General features: G+C 43.6%; 1 protein-coding gene across 6 annotated transcripts in view; it reads right to left on the minus strand.

The window, feature by feature from the left end:
* Positions 1 to 19,202, minus strand: part of LOC142848244 (cytidine monophosphate-N-acetylneuraminic acid hydroxylase) — a 95,171-nt gene that overhangs the window by 21,847 nt on the left and 54,122 nt on the right. For all 6 annotated transcript variants that reach the window (XM_075970032.1, XM_075970034.1, XM_075970036.1 and 3 more), the window contains 3 exons: positions 6,058 to 6,198; positions 1,919 to 2,093; positions 278 to 394 (listed from right to left, as the gene is read on the minus strand). In XM_075970032.1, the coding sequence (XP_075826147.1) occupies positions 278 to 394; positions 1,919 to 2,093; positions 6,058 to 6,198 (433 nt within the window). The remainder of the gene's footprint in view (positions 1 to 277; positions 395 to 1,918; positions 2,094 to 6,057; positions 6,199 to 19,202) is intronic.

Raw genomic sequence — 19,202 nt, forward strand, 5'->3', positions numbered from 1 at the left:
TGAAATAAAGAGCTTCATAAGTCATTTCCATATTGTAGTGTGTCATTTGGAACAATCTGTATTCATGTTCCCAGGCCATGTTCACTCATATTTGGCTCAAGGATAAATCACGCCTTACTTGTTTTGAGCCGTTTCTGAGTCAGCAGAATAGGGGGTGGTGGGAGGGGAGAAAGGAAGAAGCAAATGATAAAGACAGCAGAAGAAGGGAGGAGAGGGGGAAGGTGCTGAGGAAGAGGGAGAGGAAGGGGAAGGGATCCCCACCAGGGGAGCTGCTCACTTCTTCATAGGGATGCTCCCTGCTTGGTCTCTCTTTTGGAAAAGACAGATCTAGAAAGTCCACCAGATAGTCATACCCTCCAGGCAAAGGGTTGAAGTCTTCATCTGTTTCGATCATCTGTGCAAACGACAAGGCGGCAAATGGAAGAACGTTCATCAGTGTCGGTCTTTAAGACATTCTAAGATGGCAGAAATCTTAAACACTCTAAAAGAATAGCAGTGAGTTGAAATACAACCCTCCCGTCTTCCTTCCTCCCTCTATATTCCCCTCTTCTTCTATTTCAGCCTCTCTCTCTTGAACTGGCAGCATTACACTCTTCACCTTCTACAGCAGCAAAACCGCTGCCTCTCGCTGCTCTAACTTCAGCGGCATAGAGCATTATCAGCACGGAGACATCAAGGTGCACTGGAGGCCTTCAGATGGGGACCCTACAGTGAGGACTACACCCCACACCACACAGCAGCTAAACAGAAGTACATACATGGGGTCAGCGAGGCAGCACAGCAGGTGAAGGTGCTTGCCCCCACGGCTGACCACGTGAGTCCAATGCCTGGAACCCACATGGCGAAGGAGGAAACTGATCCCCACCAGCTGCCCCTGACCTCCACACACTCGCTGTAGCACAAACACTCATGCACACACACATAAATAAGCAAATAATAAATCAATGTCATTTTAAAATTTAAAATAATATATTCATTAAAAGTTTTAAAAAGCTTCCTTTTCAATCTGATTACCTAAGTGAAAACATTCAGTTTCCTATTGCTTTGGGTTCAAAGGTGATTTCCTCAAAAAAAAAAAAGAGAGAGAGAGAGAGAGAGAGAGAGAGAGAGAGAGAGAGAGAGCTGAGAGCTAGAGTGAGCACATTTTATAACAGTCAAATATGGTTTTAGATCTGCTATTCCTTTACATCATTAAAAGAGAATGCCTCAAATATAGAAATGACCTAATGTGGAAACAACTTATCCTAAGAAGGGAGGGAGAGCTGCCGTCTTCCACCAACACACATGCTCATACCATCTTCGGTGTTGAGCAGGGGACGTATGGCCATGGGTGGGCACAGGAAAGCAGGTTCTGGAGAACCACAGCATTGGGGTAGAGCAAGTGTGACTGGTACCGATGCTCAGGGGCTGGACAGTAAACAGGGGGTGGGGGGGGTTCCGCAGAGTGGCCATTAGCTGCTTCTGTCTCACACTGCTCCCTCTGAGCGGACTCCACCTTCTGGCCCCACAGTTAAGCATTCCTGATGCGCCAGGCAATGGAAACTACTGACAACCGCGAGAGAGAAGGTCGGAGGGGGTAATAAAGCACACTCGAAGGGGAACACCCTGGGCAGAAGGGTACAGAGGATGGGGTTCCAGGAGAGGAAAGGCACCCAGCCAAATCAAATTAGAGATGAAAATGCTACAAGGACCCTTCTTACTTCTTATACGGTGATTTAAAAACTTTTAATGCATGGTGACAAGGGAGGAAAATACTGAAAATGTCAAACTGAGCTGCGCCTAAGGGCCCTGCAGTTTCAAAGGAGCGCTACCGCTCACGGAGTTCCGCAAGCCTCTGCTGGGCCCTTTGGAGGGCTGACTAGAAACCAAGCCGGAAACCAGGGGACTGCAAAGATCTCTGGACTACAAGAGAGCATACCCTGACCACCAGGTTGTAATTCTTGAATCCAGCCCAGGTGAAGTACTCTTTTATCCAGGACGGGTGAAGAAAGATTTCATCTTCTACAGCGGAATGCAAGGTCTCCAAAAACGGGTCAAAGTCCCAGGAATCCTTGTAAATTTTTGTCCCTTCTGGAGGCTCTATGATGCCCTTGCTTAAAAACACAAAGAGGAGGAGGGTTAGAAAACTGAGCAGCAAACAAGGAAGGCAAAACTAATGCTTTGAAAAAAACCCCACCGGAGAAGTTTCAAGATGTGTGCCTGCCTCCTGGGTCCAGCGTAGGCCAAGCCACCCCACTTCCATTCGCTAGTTATGGGCAAGGTTCCCAAGTCAGACTTCATTGACTAATCTTGTGCACGTCTGCAGATGTAAAGCTGCAAGGTCTCCGATTTGGACCCTTCTGCTCCAAATAGTGAGTGATGGACGTGTTGAACATGATCAGCTTGTATGGACTTTGTGGATGTGGTACCCAGTTGACCCTGCATCTCAATCACCATAGGCATTTGGTGAAAGCAGTGCAAGGACCGGAAACATTTCTTTTTTTTTTCTAGAAGCATTAATTTTTTAAAATTTATTTATTTATTAAGGATTTCTGCCTCCTCCCCACCACCGCCTCCCGTTTCCTTCCCCCTCCCCCGATCAAGTCCCCCTCCCTCATCAGCTCGAAGAGCAATCAGGGTTCCCTGACCTGTGGGAAGTCCAAGGACCACCCACCTCCATCCAGGTCTAGTAAGGTGAGCATCCAAGCTGCCTAGGCTTCCCCAAAGCCAGTATGTGCAGTAGGATCAAAAACCCAGTGCCATTGTTCTTGAGTTCTCAGTAGTCCTCATTGTCCACTATGTTCAGCGAGTCCGCTTTTATCCCATGCTTTTTCAGACCCAGGCCAGCTGGCCTTGGTGAGTTCCCGATAGAACATCCCCATTGTCTCAGTGTGTGGGTGTACCCCTCGCGGTACTGAGTTCCTTGCTCGTGCTCTCTCTTCTTCTGCTCCTGATTTGGACCTTGAGATTTCTGTCCGGTGCTCCAATGTGGGTCTCTGTCTCTGTCTCCTTTCATCTCCTGATGAAGGTTAATATTCAGGAGGATGCCTATGTGTTTGTCTTTGGATTTACCTTCTTATTTAGCTTCTCTAGGAGTGGAGGCTCCTAAGACTCAGGAAGCTAAGAAAACTCAAAGGCTAAACAGGACGCCTTCCCCAAGCTATACAAGCCATCCACAACAATTGGCGAGAGGGCACACTCCTGCAGAGCTTCCCACGGGGTTGGGCTAAGAGCTGCAGGGTTGTAGCTTTTCTGAGTGGAACTGTAACGGGTTGGGATTTTCTCTAATGAGCCAACGATGCTGGTATAAGAGACCCCGATGAATTCACTGGCTCACCAAGCTACACTTGGGTAGAACTGGCTCTTCCATCCATTAATGGTGTCCTTCTGAGGTGAATATATGGTTGTTCGTATCTTCAGGGAAAGGCTGGCTATGTGGTGCCCAGTAAATATTTGAGCATATAAATAAACTTTAGCCTATAGGATTTTGTGATATACTGTTCTCTGTGAATCAAACTCCGGTTTTCAGACAGACGTACAACTTTCTCTTTAAATCCAGTTGGTAGGATAGACAGTCTTAAAGTCCTGTTCATCTGGGGGAGAAAGATCACCGCATGGGACACGGACCCTCGAATCTTGAGAAAGTAACAGGATGTGAACTGAATAAGGAGAAATCTAAGGAGGCAAATGTGTCTGTGTCTACCAATGTTTGAAGGCAATAGTAGATTCTTCTCAAAGATTCCCTTTGAGTCCCTCTTGTCTCTGAGTCTACAGAGGCACCAAAAGTGTATCAGCTCTGAAATACAGTCTTGTCTAGCTCCTTGCCTGGGGTCAGTCCGAAGTCTTACCCATCTTTTCCTGAGAAGTCATAGCTTTCCCCCCTGGCCTCCTCGATTCCAGAGCTCTAGCTCTGGCGTCTGCACTAGAACATTCTCCTCTACACAGCTGAAGTGGGTTTCTGGAAGCACAATTCAACAGTGATCCTTCTTTGTTTTGTCATTTGCTGTGGCTCTCCTCCTTTGAAGGACAGGCTCATTGCCCTGGTCTGGGAGGCCATGCTGACCCTGGCCTCCACACGGCATCCCTGAGTCTCCTTCCTTTGGGCTTTCACTCGCCAGTTCTGAACTCAGGGCTGTGAGGGCTCCATGAGGACCAGGGTTTCTTCCTGGCCGTGTCCTCTGCGCTTCCGGTTCCCAGTATTGGGACGTTTCAATAATCCTGTGTGAATCCACAGCAAACGTGTGCTCACTTTTCCTTCAGTCTCCAAATCCTTCTCCAGCTAGGCCGCTGCCTCTGACTAGAAAAGTTCAGCTGCTTTTTCCCTCTATTTCTTTTCCCTATCTTCTCTTTCACTTCCTTCTTTTTCCTTCCTTTTCTGTATTTGTAACCATCTTCTCTTCCGTAAGACGTGGCAAAATGCTGAATATTTGGGACCGAGCTTCTGTGACTACAGTCCCAGATTCCCTGTTCTTCCTTTACAAGGCAGTTCAGCATGGGGTCCTTACTATATGTTAGCACAGAGAAGGAACCATCCTGATTCTTGGTTCCCAGAATTCTTTGGGGTGATCCTACCTCAGAACAACTGTATCTGAGTATCCCTGAGGGGATCCCCAGTTCGTGTTTATCAAGGGGGCTGGTGACTCTGGCATCTGTAAATCACAGCACAGCCACTTGTTCTAGGACACATTGAGAGGCCTGCACAGGGATGATTCTGGACACTTTAAGAAGATGCTGAAGAGGAAGGTAGGCTCCTGAAGGATGAAGAATAATTGAAATACTCAAGAAACATGTTCACTCTCTGGACAGAAGTCCTCTTTCGTACTGGAGCACTAGGGACCTCTCAGAGAATTTTAAGTTTCACAATTTAGAAAGATTGGCTTGTCGGCAACAAAGAGAGGAAATTCCCACAGTTTCCTGTAATTCCTGTAAGAACTGTTTTGTGGGGGGGTGTGGTGGCGGAGCAAGGCCTCACTCTGTAAGCCTGAAACAAACCAGGCTGGCCTTGATCTCTTGCCAATCCTCCTGCTTCCTCATGGGCTGGGATTACAGATGGGCACCCACACTCCCGGCTAAGAACTGTCTCTATCAGGCTGCAAAGTTAATCCATAAATAAAACCCTTTCTACACGCACTATGTAGCTTTTATTCCTGCTGATGAAATTTTCTTTTAGCGAAAATGTTGGTTATGACAGATGTCTTGGTTGGATGTCCAGCCAGTGCACCGTGACCTGCAAGCTGAGAAGCACCAGCATGGAGGAAGGCTTGTGAGGGAGAGGCAGGGGACAGCCCCTGAGTGAGTGGTGGGGATGAGGGAAGGGAAGCGAGACTGAGTCATGTGAGGGACAATCGAAGTCTGTGAAGGAGAGCTGACCAGGCTCTAGTCATATCTGGGAAGTCAGCAAAGGGCGACACCAACTTGCTTGCTGCTCACTTCCTACAATAGAAGCATTTCTACATCTGGGTTGGAACCTTATGGCTATGTGGCTCAGGATGTGTACTTACGAAACTATAGGCCTCTGAAGTCCAGGCTAACCTTTTGGAATCGGATTTTCCTGTCTGATACTTTGAAAGGTGCTGCTAATTTTATAAGTCAGACTTGCACTGGCGTGGCAACGAGCTTTCCGAACCACCCTACACAGGTGCTGGCAGTTGAACTCTGGGCTTCTGGGGCAGCAGCAAGTGCTCTTAACGACCGAACCACCTCTTCCTTTTACTTCCTGGTAAAGCCCTGAGGTGATGAAAGTGCCTGAGCCGGGGTGAAATGCTTGGGAAAATTGTCTGATTTGAGAGATATTTACCAGTCTATTTTATTAAACAGTGAGACGTATTTTTCTTGAGTCAGGGTCTCAACTAGCGCAGTCTGTCCCGCTCCTCCTGCCTCAGCTTCCTAAGGGTTAGGATTGCAGGTGTGCGGCATCCTTCCTGGCTCTAGGACCCCCTGGCTCACTTTCTAAAGGGAGATGGGGATCTTATCAGGTAAGCTTAGCATGTTAGTCAACAAAACTTAATGTCACCACAGAAGAGTCGGGAGCCTTTCATCATATTAGAAACACTGTATTAGGCGTTTTATCCCCCATACCTGTCTGTTGGGTCCTTCAGCATCCTGCCCAGGTCAAGGGTAGCTCCAGGCCGTGGAGTCCACGTTGTCACTTCACAGCTTTTCTTGATAAGATTGTTGAGTTGGTTCGGGTCATTTTTAGTGTTTGTTTCCTTAATGTACCTAGGAAACAGGAGCATTGCCAGATAAGAGAGTTCATTCTCAGGAGTGTGGTAGCAAGAGTGAACATTTGGTTCACCCGTTATTCTCACTTTCCAAACCCCCTCCACACACAGCTAGAAAAAATAAAGACCATGTTTGGGCTAACGTCCCTAATCAGCCAAGGAGCTTGTTCGTATCTTTTGTTTTGTAAGTAGGCTCCGGTGGTGGTTGGAATTAAGTTTGAGAAACCATTAGTGACTATTACACACAGGCAGTAATTGCACATTCGTACTGAATATCAGCCGAAATGAAGATGGATTGACAATTACTCGGCAGGCACTGTACCAAGTGCTTGATATGAACTAGTTGACTTTGTCTTGCAAGGCCTCATGAGATTGCTGCTATCAGCGCATATTCATTTCCTGGAGAAGGAAGCAAAGGCTGCATATCGCATGACCTGCACAGGCTCAGACTGCACACAGACCCCGGGGCCTACTCTAGCTTTCAGAACAAAATCTGGAAAGTCTCTGCCCTCGAAACCATTAAAACTGTACCTCTTAGCCTCAGTGCTGGTCGGATAGCCCAGCAACGACAGGCGGACAGCACCCGAAGAACGGCACTCACCATTGACCTCTGACACCCACAGTGAGATGCAGCCACACGCACCATCACACGTGTGTACAAGCACATACAGAAAGAAGAGCAGGGTGTGGGAGCAAAGGAGAAACAAGAAACCTTTTGAAAATCCACTCATTACAGAAGAGCACATATCCTCAATCATAATCCTTCCTGAGGCCTGGTTCCTTCTTTTTCTTCTCTTTTCTCCTGCATGAAAGGTAAGGACTTTACCACTGTACTAGAGCTATAGTTCAAGATCTAGAATTTAATTACAATATTAATCAAAGCTTGGCCTCCCCCAAATCAAGCTCCACATCACCACCTTTCTCAAAATAACCTTGTCAATCTCCACATCACACTGACATTGGTGTTGGGACAGAAAACAGGAGATGCAGAGAAAATGGATTTGTCATTGCATTCCCCTGACAGGGACTTACACAGACGTTACTGCTAAAGAGACTTGGCCATCCTTTGCTTCAAGGTGGTTCTCTAGGTCTGACATTTAGTCAGATTGTTAACTAGAACATGAGCCAACATCTGTGTTTCCTTCCTGAAAACACAGTCACTGCCCTTGGCCTTGGCCTTGCTCTCAGCAGCTTTCTGATGCTTCAGTTCCTGTGTGGGTCTGTGCATATGTGCACGTGTGAGTATGTGCATGTGAGTGCCTATGTCTGCATGTGTGCGCCCGTGAGTAAGTGCATATGTGCACCTGTAAGTAGGTGCATAAGTGCATTTGTGAGCATATGCATATGTGCTTGTGAACATGTGCATGTGTGCACCCATGAGTGTGTGCATATGTGCACCTGTGAGTGTGTACATATGTGCACCGGTGAATATGTGCATGTGTGCACCCATGAGTGTGTGCATATGTGCACCTGTGAGTGTGTACATATGTGCTTGTGAACATGTGCATGTGTGCACCCATGAGTGTGTGCATATGTGCACCTGTGAGTGTGTACATATGTGCACCAGTGAATATGTGCATGTGTGCACCTGTGAGTGTGTACATATGTGCACCTATAAGTATGTATATGTATACCTGTGAACATATGCATATGCGCACTTGTGAGTATGTGTGCATGTGCATATATGCACTTGTATGTACACGTGTGTACCTCTGAGTATGTGCATGTGTGCACCTATGAACATGTGCATGTGTGCACTCCTGAGTGTGTGCATGTCTGTACCCATTAGCATTTGCATGTGTGAACCTGTGAGCATGTGCATGTGTACACCTGTGAGCATGTATTGCATGTGTGCACACATGAGCATGTGCACCTGTGATCATGTGCATGAGTGCACCTGTGAGTATGTGCATGTGTGCACCTTGAGCATGTACATGTATGCACCCATGAGTGTGTGTGTGCACATGAGTGTGTGCATGCATGCAACTGTGAATGTGTACATGTGTGCACCCATGAGCATATGCATATGTTCACCTGTGAGTATGTGCATGTGTGCACCTATGAGCATGTGCGTGTGTGTGTACCCATGAGTGTGTGTGCCTATGAGGATGTGCATGTGTTCACCTGTGAGCATGTGCATGTGTGCTACTGTGATGTATGTGTGAGTTCCTGTGAACATGTGCATATATTTACCTGTGAGCATATACATGTGTGCACCTGTGAGTGTGTATACCAATAAGCATATGTGGACATGCACCCATGAACATGTGCATATGTGAATGCATGAGTGTGTGTACTCATGAGCATGTTTATGTGTGCACCCATGAGTTCACAAACTTCCACAACTTCATAATATGTATTTGTCTCATGTACAATATTATTGTACAGTACTGTAGATTTATCTGCAATAATAATGAAATCAGTATCCCCACACCATCGTCTCAAGTGTCATGGACACTGAGGACACTTTCTGGCTGCTTACATATAGAACTGTGACTATTAGTTACTTTTACAGACAGCATTGGGTTGAGAGGTTGAGTACTCCCTGAGTATACACACACTATGGTGGGGTCCTGTACACTGTGAACGTTGGTTGATAAATAAAGCTGCTTTGATCTGTGGCAAGGAAGGACAAAGCCAGGAAGGAAATACAAGCAGAGATACAGGTGAAGAAGGGTGGAGTCTGGGAGAAGCCATCCAGCCGCCCAAGACACAACATGCCAGAGTACCACTGGTAAGCCACAGGCCATGTGGCGATACACAGATTAAAAGAAATGGGTTAATTTAAATGTAAGAGCTAGCCAGTAAGAAGCCTGAGGCATCAGCCAAACATGTATAACTAATACTAGGCCTCGGTGGTTATTTGGAAACTGGCAGGCAGGAGAGAAAGCTCTGATTAGAACACAGCACCTCCAGCTTTTCTCTGAGACCCCTGCCTTCAGCAACTTCACGTTCTATTCATCTGAATTCTCTTCCCTCTTCCCACTGCCGCTCACCGTTCCTTCCTGGGTAAGAGCAATCGTTTCAAATCGCTCTCCAAACCAATGTCCTTTTTGCCTTTCCCACCCTCTAGACACATGACCTGCCATCTAGTGATCTTCCTCTTCTTGGATAGATGCCTTTACTGGGTTCCCCAAACCCTCATAAGAGACCCCAAACTGTGGATTATGGCAGACGCTGTGGGTCCAGTCTGGGTCCCCACCTTTTTCCCTGCATTCATCGTAATGCCCCCTGCTCCAGCCCTTGGACTGAGCTGCAGACTCTCTCCCTAAAATTCTTCTTCCATAGGCTCTCCCAGTGCAGCGCAGGAGGGCCTAAAGCTTTCCCTGTAGAACTTGCCTTGACCTTTTGCCAATTTTTCTGCCTCTGCCTCCTAAGTGCTGGGGTTACAGGTGTGCGCTATCAAGTCCCGTCATAAACTACAGTCCCACAGCTCAGCACCTCCTTATCTTTTCTGATAAGGTCCCAATTAATTTTTGAACATAGCCTTCACTAGGCCAGAAGTCATCCTTCTATCGCCGGCCCTGATCTCCATTCCATGGTATTTGCTAGCCTGTATTATAATTGCTTTTTCTTCTTTCTACAAACTAGAACCGTAAGGACGGGCATTTTACTTCTTACTCCCCTTATCTCTAACACTGTGCTATTTTATAAATAATACATCACAAAAAAAGCAGAACCGGCAATGACCACAGGAAGCTGTCTTTAACTTTGAGTCATTCTTACTAAAAATATTTGAAAGAGTCAAGATACCTAGAGAGCATCAAGAAGGATACAGAAAAGAAGAAAGTATTGTCACAGGTCACATTGGGTGGTTCCAAATGCAGGGCCACCTGGTGAAAGATAGGTATCAGCAAACTGAGTCATATCTTAGCCATGAGACAAAGGAAATCATAAGTGTGGGATAATTGGTTACAATAAATGGCAGTAGAACCAGAGCCTGAATCCCACACTACTGTCTCTTCTCCTGTGTTCCTGTCACCACTCAACAGGAAGTCAGGGGCCATCCTTGAGTGATTATTGTCATGAAAATTTATCTCAAAACTGCATTCTTCATTACTTAGTGAAATCAGAAAAACACACACAACCATGCCCATCTGAAGCTGACAGAGCTTTGCTGTCTGAGGGTAGACAGTATCTGTGTCCCCACCTCCAAGTCCCAAAAAGTTTGCAGCAACTGTGTCCTAAAATTGATCCTCATAGAGCAGAGGGCACTTGCTCATAAAGTCCCGGCTGGGTTTTTAGTCACAGTAAGCAACAACTGTCAACCACATTGTACCTGTAACAAAAACATTTTTGTAAGAACAAAATTTCAACATCTGCAAAATTTTGTTTAGCCTTTAAAATGACAAGAGTTAAGCCTGGCATGGTGGTAAATGGCTGTAATCTTGGCACTCAGGAGGTGGAGGCTGAGGGATAGGTTTGAGGCCAAGGTGGCCTGTATAGCAAGATTCTATCACAAAAAAAGAGTAAATGAAAACTAAAATAAAATGTAGCTACACATACTGTAAAATGGGTTTTTATTTTCTCAAGAGATTATGAGCTCCGTAAAAATGTGCATCACAGCACAATTTGCTTGTGTCACAAATATGCTTTAAATACTCTATTTTGGCTTGGGAAATTTCTTCCGGATCATCATGCTGTGAAATCGTAGATGCACATGAGACACAGAAATAGAAGTAGACTTGTCTAGGGCAACTAACAGGAGGGGAATAAAGGGAAATGGGAAGTATACGCAACGTGTGGTGTTTACTTATACGAAAACTATTAAAAATAGGTAAATCTTCAAAGAAAAAAGGTTGGTGAGACAGCCCAGCAGGTGAGGGCACTTGCCACCAAACCTGCCCACATGAGTTTGACTCCTGGGACTTACATGGTAAAGGAGAACTGAGGGCCGCAGGTTATCCTCAGACCCTCCCCCGCCCCCACACACTAAACAAGCAAATGTAACTTTACATAAAAGAATAATTATGTCCGACTCTCTGAATAGTGGTAGTCGGAGGGCTATGGCGGCTGAACGTGAGCCAAACCAACAATCTGCACGCGTGAGATGTCCGGAGGAAATCTACAGCTTCATGCACTAATTTAAAAAAATTATCAACTTCGCCCTTTGTCCTTTAACTTTTCAAATATACTTATATCTCTGTGGGATACAGTCCCATGGCATTAGCCATGTGCATGTTTGTGTGAGTCCCAGTCAGAATACAAGCTCATCACTCCCAAAGCTTCCTTGCATTGCACTGTGCTTTCCCGTCTCCCAACCCCTCAGCTCTGACAAAAACTGGTCTGTGCTTCATTCCCGTTGCTTTGTTTTTCTTTCCTCTAAACTGCCATATAAGCTACATATAAACCACTTAAGGCTTGTATACTTTTGAAGCTGCCGTCCGTCACTCCACAATGCCTTAGAGATTCATTCATGTGAATGAATGCAACAATAGTTTTCATTGTGGAACAGATGGCGTTACTCATACAGATATGCTTTCTGGTGGTTCAGTTACGACTGTGTGTGCTTTGGAGCACCTAAGCTGCACACTTAACTAACAGAGTTTTATAAAAGCGAGACTTAAACCTCTATAACATTGCAGTGAGCACTTCAAATGATAAAACTCTATTTGGCACAGTGACAGATGCCTGTGACTCCAGCACTCATGAAGCTGAGAGTAGAGGATCAAAAACTTCAAATTATGGCTTCACAGTTTGTTTATCCTTTTTCACGGCATGTGGGTTGACTTGGACATCATGAACAAGGCTATTATTTATATTTGCATGTAGTTTTGTGTAAATTAAGGCTTGAATTTTCACAGAACAAATGCCCAGGAGGGGAAATGCTAGACCACCTAGTAAGGTGAGCTTTAAAGCAGCCTCCAAACTTCCTCCACGGTGGTTGAGCCATTTCACATCACTATCAGCCACATGGAAGGATGCTGCTCACCCTGAAGGCTATGCTGCTGTGCTGTGATCCCTCCACTGCAGCTCCTGCAATTATCTATCTTATAACAGCTTATTTGCTACCTAGATGCCTTCCTAGTACACCAAGAAAACAAATCGAAATTAAAAGAGGACTATGGAACCGAATAGAGAGTTCTCAGAAGAAATATGAATAGGTAAGAAATATTTCTAAAAATTCTTAGCCATCAGGGAAATGCGAATATTAAAACTACTTTGAGATTTCATCTAACTCCAGTCAGAATAGCTAAGAGTAAGATGACAGATGCTGTCAAAGACGTGGGGAACACGGAACCCTCAACCACATTACTGGTGGGAGTGCAAATTGGTACAGCCACTATGGCAATCAATGTGGAGGCCCCTTAAAAAAGCTAGAGAGAGATCTACCACATGATCCAGCTACACTACGTTTTCATTATCCATTTGTCAGTTATGCCCTGGGTTTCTAGGCTGTTCACATGTCCTAGCTATTATGCATAAAGTAACTGTGAACATGGATGAGGACGAGTGTCTATAGTAGAAAATAGAATCCTTTGGGACTGCACAATGTGAGGAGAAAAAGAGCTGATGTGGGATTCTGCTCTCTCTGCTATGCATATGGTTTATTACCACTAGTTAATAGAGAAGCCACTTTGGCCTATAGCAGGGCAGAATATAGCCAGACTGGAAGAGATATATAGAGAGAGTAGGTGAAGTCAGAGAGCCACCATGTAGCTGCCAAAGGAGAAGGATACTAGAAACTTACAGGTAAGCCACAGCCTTGTGGCCATACACAGATTAATAAAAATTGGTTAATTTAAGATAAAAGAGCTATCTAGAAACATGGTTGAGCTATTGGCCAAACATTGTTTTCTAGGTGATTATTTGGGTCTGGGTAGCCAGGAAACTCTGTTTACAAATGGTGTCCAACATGGGGCATAGATACACATAAGACCTAAAAAAATTTAAAAAAAAAGCTTAAGAAAAAAGAGGGCTTCTAGACCCATAAAAACTGGAGTCAAGCACAACTTCTTGGTAGCCACATTTATTTTCAGATAGGCTCTCTTTGCTGGCAGCAAGCAGAGGCACAGTTCCTTTAAGAGAAGGTTTCCTAACTCAGCATTAGCAGCAAAAATTGCTTCTTTGAGAGACAGCTTCCTGGTTCATGCTGGTGGCAGGAACAGCTCTGGCTCTTTTTGGAGGTTCTGTTATGGAGCACTTAAATGGGGTTTTTGAGCAGTATGGGGCAAAATTGTTTTATGGTGACATAGACCCACTGCGCCCCTGGAGTTGGGGTGGTGAGCATGGCTCACAGAGGTGATAAACATACCACCTCCTTGTTAGACAGGGCAGAGCCAATAGGCAAAGCTTCAGCATTAATCCTAGCTATGCCTGCTTAGTACTTCAAAAAAAAATTGCTCCTGGTCAGAAAAGGATTTTAGGATTCAGACATAAAAGACTTCTAAATGAGATAGTGTTTAAAAATGTATGTAGGCTTGGGAGAGAAAGGAAAAAGAGTATAGAAAGTTATAAGAAGTAAATAGTTTTTAAAAAATAAAGTAGTCTTTAAAGAGACAGTAACAGTGATATAAAAAGTCATGTAAAGATGGAAAATGCACAGAGAATCTGGATTATGTATATTATTGTGTTTTCTTTGAATTTCTTGACAGCAAAGAGACATTTGATTCTGGGGGCTGCTAAGCCAAACCAACATATATATTTTAAAGGTATCTTGACTTTAAAATTTGAGTCTAAGGATATATTACTTTGGAAAACAGGCTCTGATTTTGTTTCTACAGAAGATGAGAATCTGTGGGTGGGTTCCTTTCAGGCTAATGTGGTTTGATGGAACAAAACCCCCTGAAAGGTCTCCATTAACCCTAAAAATAATTTGCCCAGTGAACAGCAGGAAGCAGTTTGGAGAAAACTATGCCCAAATTCCTAAAATGATTGTTTATAAATGTCTGTTTTCATTTAAAGGGCATTGATTATAAATGGTTAAATGGTCACAGTCGATTTCTTTCTAAATAAAAAAGGAGGGGAGATATGATATAAAGATGAATACTTTGCATTGGTATAGATCTTAATCTATTGATATAAATTTAAGGTCAATTTGTTACACTGTGCATATGTATCTGTTCTTCTTTAAGGTATTGTGTTTGTGTAGTTCATTTAAAAATATAATGTACAATTAAGAAATACAGATTAATAGATAGCCATCTATAATAGTCAAACTATAGTCATATTAGTTAGGTTTTTCCAGATTACAAAAATATATTTCAGATGGATAGGTATTCTTCAAACCTTTCAAAGACTACAGAATATGGCATTTAAAAGGTTTTAAGAACTTAACTTTCCTCAACAGTGAGACATATCTACTCCTGGCAGCACCAATTACTTCAGAGAGGTTGATGGGCATTGAATAAACTCATTATAGAATTTGCCTTTAATGTGACAAGGCTATCTATTTGAGCAAGAAACTGCTCTTGCCTGGACCACTTGATGATATACTGTATAAACTGGACATGCAAGAACCACAGAAAAATGACTACTGAACTTGCCTTAAAATGGTGAGACAGTCCTTTAGGGTTCCTGCTTCATGAAAGAGTCTGCCATTCTGCAGGGTACAGAAGAAAGTGACTGACAAACTGCCAATATAAGTGAAACAGTCTTTCAAATTTCCTGTTTCATGGAAAAAATCTGCCAAATACTATGGGCTTATAGGCTGAAGATGGATTCCCCAATGTTACAGAAGAACTTTGGATGACTTTCCAGGCAGTGAAATGTCTCTGTCAATTCTAGAGTTTTGAAAGTTGCTTACAATGTGCTTCCTGTTTACTTAGATAACATTATATCCTTCTGGAATCTTTGATAGAGTTGAAGACAGATAGTTATAGTTTTTCTTAGTTATGATAAAAGATAAATTAGATACAAAACTTTAGATTCATAAAGATAAAACAGATGATAGAATATTTTCTTTAATTTTGCCATATAGAAATAGACTAAATATTGTAATTTTAATTCTTGCTTGGTAACTGTTTTGTTATATGTAATTTTACTATGGTAAAGCTAAAACCTTCCTTTATATTTAGACAGAAAAGGGGAGATTATGTGGGATTCCCCTCTGTATGCTATGAATATGTTTTATTACCATTGGTTAATAAAGAAACTGCTTTGGCCTTTAGCAGGGCAGAGTATAGCCAGGCTGGAAGAGACATAGAGAGAAAGTAGGCGGAGTCAGAGAGACGCCATGGAGCTGCTGAAGGAGAAGGACGCTAGAAACTTACCGGTAAGCCACAACCTCATAGTGATACACAGATTAATAGAAATGGGTTAATTGAAGATAAAATTACTAGCTAGGAATATGCTTGAGCTATTGGCCAAACAGTATTTTAATTAATATAATTTTGATATGATTATTTGCGTCCGGGCGGCTGGGAAATGAACGAGCAGTCTCTGTTTACAAAGAACACCAGGAACGATGATGTTGGAGCCAAGTGCTAGGCTCAAGAGGATAAAAAGTTTAAAGAAAAGCCTGATGTTAAATGGAATGAAGGGAGTAGTAGTCACAGGGCGAGATCCTCCCCAGCTAAGCTTCTAACCTGTGTAAAGGAATTAATTAAAGGAAAGCGTAAGCAGTGAAGGAAACTTATCAAGAACAGAAAACCGATGCAAATGTAAGTGAAGGACGGAACCAAATTCCAGTCAGTCAAGGCATAGAACTTGGCAGCTTCAGCTATACAGTTCTGGCTTTAGAGTCAAGGACACAAGAAAGGAGTTATGGAATCTCCCTTTGTGGCTAAGAAAAGCATCTGAAGCCAGGGTTGCATTAGGGTCTTTTCATCTCCAAAAAGTTCCAGAAAGGCCATTGCATGACACTATAAAGATGAAGCCTGGATTGCCTTGGAGACCCCAAGATGTTGGAGATGCCAGAGTTGTGGGGTACCTGCCAAGGAAAGTGACAAACCAGTTGTGGAACCAGCCCAAAAGAGAAATGTATGCCGCAATCAATAAAGCTGAAAAGAGTTGGCGATCTGGAAAGTGTTTTGACATCAAACATGGGGATGCAGAGACTGGAGTTTGTCCTGCTGGCTTTAGGTCTTACTTTGATCTGGCATTTTCTCACTTTGTTCCCTTCCTCCCTCTTTGAATGGTAATGTATAATTGTGCCATTGTATGTTGGAAGTATGTGATTTGCTCTTTGATTTTCATTTTATAGTGGTTTATAGTTACGCTATTGTCATGAGTCTCAGAAGAGACTTTGGACTTTTAAACAGTGTTTGGACTATGAAAGAGTATGAGAATTTTTGAATTTGAACTAAATGAATTTTTTATTATGATATGGCTATAAACATGGGAGCCAGGGAATGCAATGTGGATGTTTGAATAAAGAAATGACACCATAAACTCATATTTTTGAATGTTTTGTTACCAGGGAGTATCACTATTTGAGAACTGCACTCATGGCTTTGTTAGAGGAGGTGTGGCCTTGTTGAACAAAGCATTTCACTGGGAAATTTCAAACCATGCCAGTGTCTCTCTCTCTCTCTCTCTCTCTCTCTCTCTCTCTCTCTCTCTCTCTCTCTCTCTCTCTCTGTCTCTCTGTCTCTCTGTCTCTCTCTCTCTGATGCCTCTCTAGCATCACGAATGCCGCCATGCTCCCCATCATGATGATAATGGACTAACTTCTGAAACTGTAAGCAAACCCCAATTACAAGCTTTCTTTTGTAAGAGTTGCGTTGGTCATGGTGTCTCTTCTCAGCAATAGAACAGTGACTAAAGCAGGTACCATCATGGAGGAGGCACAGAAAGGTTGTAAGAACCAGAGGTTGGCTCTATCTCGAAAAACAAAAAACAAACAAACAAAAAAAAACCAGAGGTTGGAGGGAACCAGAGCAAAAGGGTCTTTTAGAAAAGACAGGACTACTGCACCCATAAACATAGCAGCTGTAGTTCCCTGCCTAAGCCAGCTGACATTTCAGCATGGAGTGGGAAGGGGCTCGTGAGGAGTGGGGAGTTATTAACAGCTGGATGCTTTGGGGGAGGGAAAATCAGTTTTTTTTAAAGGTGTGACCCTTGATAGATCTATCATGCATGGTCCTACACTCATGAATATGGGGACAGCACAGATTGATCTTAGTGAGCTATTAAACAAACAAAAACTACGAACTTGATCGGGGGTGATGGTGGGTGGTTCTCGGAGGAGTTGGCGGGAGAAACAGGAGTGAATATGAATAAAATACATTGCAGCACACAAGAACTCCTCCATGAATACCATTTTTAATATGATTTAAATGCATTGTTGCACACACGAACTCCTCCATGAATATTTTTTAAATTAACCTTTTGCTTTGGCCAATGAGATGACTCAATATCGTTATTTGCCATACAAACCTAGACTGAATTTGATTCCTAAAGAATACATTGTTTTTTTAAAAAGTCAGATGCAGTGAGGCAGATTTGTGACCCTAGCACTCCTATAGCCAGATGGAAAGCAGAGACGAGAGAATCATCTGAATGCTGAAGGGCTGGGTAGCCTAGAATACAGTGTAGGAGAAAAGACCCTAACAATATGAAAGAGATGACCAAGTCCCCAAAGTTTTTCTCTGACCTCTACTTCCAGACCATGGCAATGTGTGTGTACGCTCATGTGCGTGTGCGCGCGCGCACACACACACACACACACACACACACACACACACAATAATAATAGTTTTTTGCTAATTTGTATTTTGTTACTTTTTGAAATTATTATCTCACATAGCTGAGGATGATCTTATAAATACCCTGGGTCTGCCTCTTAAGTGCTGGGATAACATGCATGCATCTCCATGCTTGGCTAAGATGATTATTGAGAATTTATCACACACTGTGAACACGAACTGTTTCTCAAGTGTGTTTTCAGTGTATGTTCCCAAACTGCATTTAATCTTTGCATTCTCTTACAACTTTCCTTGATAAATTTTTTTTTTAATTCTTCTTCTGTTGTGCTGACACAGACCCTTTATCTCCATTCCTTCCTTCCCTTGTGAGCTTATTTCATCCTCCCTTTAGAACGTTTTCAATTTTAGCCCTGGGGATTGAATACAGGCCTTGAGTGTGCTAAGTGTCCTAGCACTGAGTGACAGTTCCAGGCCCTGGAAGTTTCCTTTTACAGTAGATTACTTAGATTACTGAACCAAGACTCATATCCTTAGATTTTTTTAAAAAGAAGTTTTGCATTGCTAGAGACTGAACCCAAGGCCTTGTGCATACTATCTTCTTTCTTTTATACTTTTCTCCATGTTGAGACAATCTTACTATGTTGTCTGGGCTGGCCTTGGGTTCAAGTGCTCCTCCTGCATCAGCCTCCCCGGTAGCTAAGATGTGGGTACCTACCACTATGTCCTGCTTTTTTCCACATACCGTGAAACTGCACTAGCCTTTGCTATTCATTCAAAATGCTTACCAACTTCCCTGAGACCTTCTCCTTGGCCCACAGAGCACCGAGAAGCTGTTTAGTTTCCAGGCATTGGAGACAAATAGGGCAGTTCTTTTGACTTCCAGTGTAATTCCGTTAAGATCACAGAACGTGCTGAGTGTGACTTGTTGTGGGATCCAGGATATGGGCTGCTTTGGTGGGTGCTTGATATGACTTTGAAAATCCTATGTTCGGCTACCCTGGCCTGAGGTCTTCATAGATGTCAATCAGATCCCCAGGGTTTATGGTGGTGCATCTTTCTAGGTATTCTCTGAATTCTTGTTCATCCAAAAACACTGGAAGGAAAATGCTGAAGCTTCCGATCGCAACTGTGTGTTTCGATTCCCCCCTTCGGTTCTATCAGTGTGTTTAAATATCTGAAGTCTGGTGCATATGTCTCAGACTATTCTGTCTCCTGAGCGAGCCAGCCTCTGGGAGCTGACTGCGCTCATTGTGAGCCCTCATGCACCCTGTTCTGAAGCCTACATCCATCTGGTCCAGTTTTCTTCTTCCACACCAGCTCCTTGGAGCCGTTTTATCTCATATTTGTGCTACGACATTTAAAACAGATTTTTGTTTTCTGGATAAGCATAGTTTGATCTTTTTCTTTTATCCAC

Source organism: Microtus pennsylvanicus, chromosome 4 (genome assembly GCF_037038515.1).
Source record: "Microtus pennsylvanicus isolate mMicPen1 chromosome 4, mMicPen1.hap1, whole genome shotgun sequence".
NCBI classification, from domain to species: domain Eukaryota; kingdom Metazoa; phylum Chordata; class Mammalia; order Rodentia; family Cricetidae; genus Microtus; species Microtus pennsylvanicus.